Genomic DNA, 2,495 nt, shown 5'->3' with positions numbered 1-2,495 from the left:
TATGGGAAATGTAGTCTCTAAATGGGAACAGCATCCATTGGTAATGAGGGGAAAATTGGCACACCTCATACCTGCGGGAAGGAAACCAGTGGAAGCGGGTACTTTGAAAAAGCCCTTGACATTTTCCTCTCTTGTTTATGCAAATGGGTTTGTCCAGAAGCACCTGGACAGGCTGCTGTGTGGTGTGGTGTGTGCTGAAGAGCCTCACTGCCTGATACCCCAGTCAGGCCTCACACAGGCCCATTCACTACCACACTATAAACCTGCAGTGAGTGAATATTTCATTTCATATTGAGGAGGATTGATCTCGGATAATGTTGGCTGTTTCCTGTAAATCACCTCGAGTGAAAAGGGGTGATTGGTGGAGGGTAGGGAATGTGGAACAGGTGCACATGAGATGTGACAGAAAATCAGCTTACACACCCTCCACATGCACGCACGCACACACACACATGATTAGACTTCTTCCATCAGCAATTTTCCCTAATAACCCTCCTCTTTGTTGATCAGGTCTCTGGAGCATGTTCACCGTGTCCTTGGTGCATTGAGTGTGATTGGCTGTTTATCTCTAACACTGTAGGGCAAGTGGCAGGCAGCCAGGGCTGGCAGGCAAGCAGGCAGGCTTCTACCCCTTAAACTACCCCCCTCCCACCCTGGGGCATTTACGACTCACTCCAACTCAACCTAGATTGGCTTGGATTTGTTTAAAGCTTCCGTTTCCCGTCTTAGACAAGCAAATAAATTATATGGTTGTAGGCTGTGTTAATGAAGTTAATTGGAAATATTTTCGGTTTGGTAATTAAATTGTGTTTGTGTGTGTGTGTGTGTGTGTGCGCCCGCTCCATGCTCAGCTGTGTGTATGTATATGCTGTGTTCTGTAGTGCAGTGTGTATCTCTTTAAGCTGGTGTGTATATGCGTGTTCTGCATTGCAGTGTGCATAAGTATGTATATGTGTGTAAGGATGTATCTCTGAGCTGGTGTGTATATGTGTGTTCTTTATTGTAGTGTGTAAGTGTATCTCTGTTCTCTTCCTCAGTGAGGCAGCAGCTCATGCCGTAGCGACGTTAGCGGAGGCTACGCTGCAGGGAGGGGGGCAGATCGTCCTGGCGGGAGAGACGGCCGCCGCCGTGGGAGCGCTAACGGGCGTGCAGGACGGCAGCGGTACGTACCACCATGCTAACGCTAACATCACACTCGGCACTGTGCCAAAATGCTAATATCGTCCTAAGCTGTGCACCAAACTGCTAATGCTAACATCACACTCAGCTGTGCTCCAAACTGCTACCTCATCTGCCCTGAGTGGCGCACACACTCACCAACACACCTGAGATTTCTGCTCATCTGCCCAAAGTAGTGCAAAAACAACAAAAACACACACACCAACACTCACATCTATTTGCTTTCTCTACATTGCTTGAGTACCAAGGGCATGGCAGTGATTTAGTGTTGTTTATTTCATCGCCTCCTTGTGTGAATATCCACACGTATGTCCTGATATGACCTTGAGGGCGTGTTAAATTGCCTGTAAATATAAAAGGCGGTGGATGATGAAAATGGGGAAAAAGATGCTTTTGATGTGAATGGAGCAGATTGAACCAGAGGAGTAACTCTGTTACAGATCGGTGCCTTGAGTGAAGCCATGAATGAAGAGACTTTCAAAGGCTGATGCAGTGTGTGTGTAGCCTGTCTCTGTGTGTAGTTAGCGTGTTTCTGTGTGTATGTAGCCTGTCTCTCTGTGTATGTAGTGTGTCTGTGTGTATGTAGCGTGTCTCTGTGTGTAGTTAGCGTGTCTGTGTATGTAGTGTGTCTGTGTGTATGTAGCATGTCTCTGTCTGTAGTTAGCGTGTTTCTGTGTGTATGTAGCCTGTCTCTGTGTATGTAGTGTCTCTGTGTGTAGTTAGCGTGTCTCTGTGTGTATATAGTGTGTCTGTGTGTATGTAGCATGTCTCTGTGTATGTAGCATGTGTCTGTGTGTAGTTAGCGTGTCTCTGTGTGTAGTTAGCGTGTCTCTGTGTGTGTAGCGTGTAGGAATGTAAGAACATGGCCGGTGCTGTGGTGTAAAGGAGGGGGCAGTCTGGTGTTGCGTGTTGGCCACCGGTGGACCCCCCAGCTGCCAGTTTAAACTCCTGACCCTCAGCACCAGCCTGTCTCTGCCCCGGGGCGTCCCCCACCTCCCCCCCCCAGCCCCCTGAGGATCTGAGGGAGCTTTGATCCTCTCCATTATCAGACCTCTCTAATCACACACACAGCTGTCAGCATGAGCACAGCCCATCCTCTGCTCACACACACACACACACACACACACACACACACACACCCTACTAACACCCACACACACACTCACCCTACTAACACCCACACACACTCATCCTACTAACACACACACACACACACACACTCGTCCTACTAACACACACACACACACACACTCGTCCTAACACACACACACATACACACTCGTCCTACTAACACACACACACATACACACACTCAC

At 48.5% G+C, this 2,495-nt stretch overlaps 1 protein-coding gene across 1 annotated transcript in view; it reads left to right on the top strand.

The window, feature by feature from the left end:
- Positions 1–375: 375 nt before the first annotated feature.
- Positions 376–2,495, top strand: part of LOC133135110 (nuclear respiratory factor 1-like) — a 5,685-nt gene continuing 3,565 nt past the window's right edge. Inside the window, exons 1-2 of the mRNA XM_061251890.1 lie at positions 376–386; positions 1,038–1,162. Of these exons, the coding sequence (XP_061107874.1) occupies positions 376–386; positions 1,038–1,162 (136 nt within the window). The remainder of the gene's footprint in view (positions 387–1,037; positions 1,163–2,495) is intronic.

The sequence above is a fragment of the Conger conger genome, chromosome 8, assembly GCF_963514075.1.
Source record: "Conger conger chromosome 8, fConCon1.1, whole genome shotgun sequence".
NCBI lineage: Eukaryota > Metazoa > Chordata > Actinopteri > Anguilliformes > Congridae > Conger > Conger conger.
This window is presented reverse-complemented; position numbering and strand designations above follow the sequence as displayed.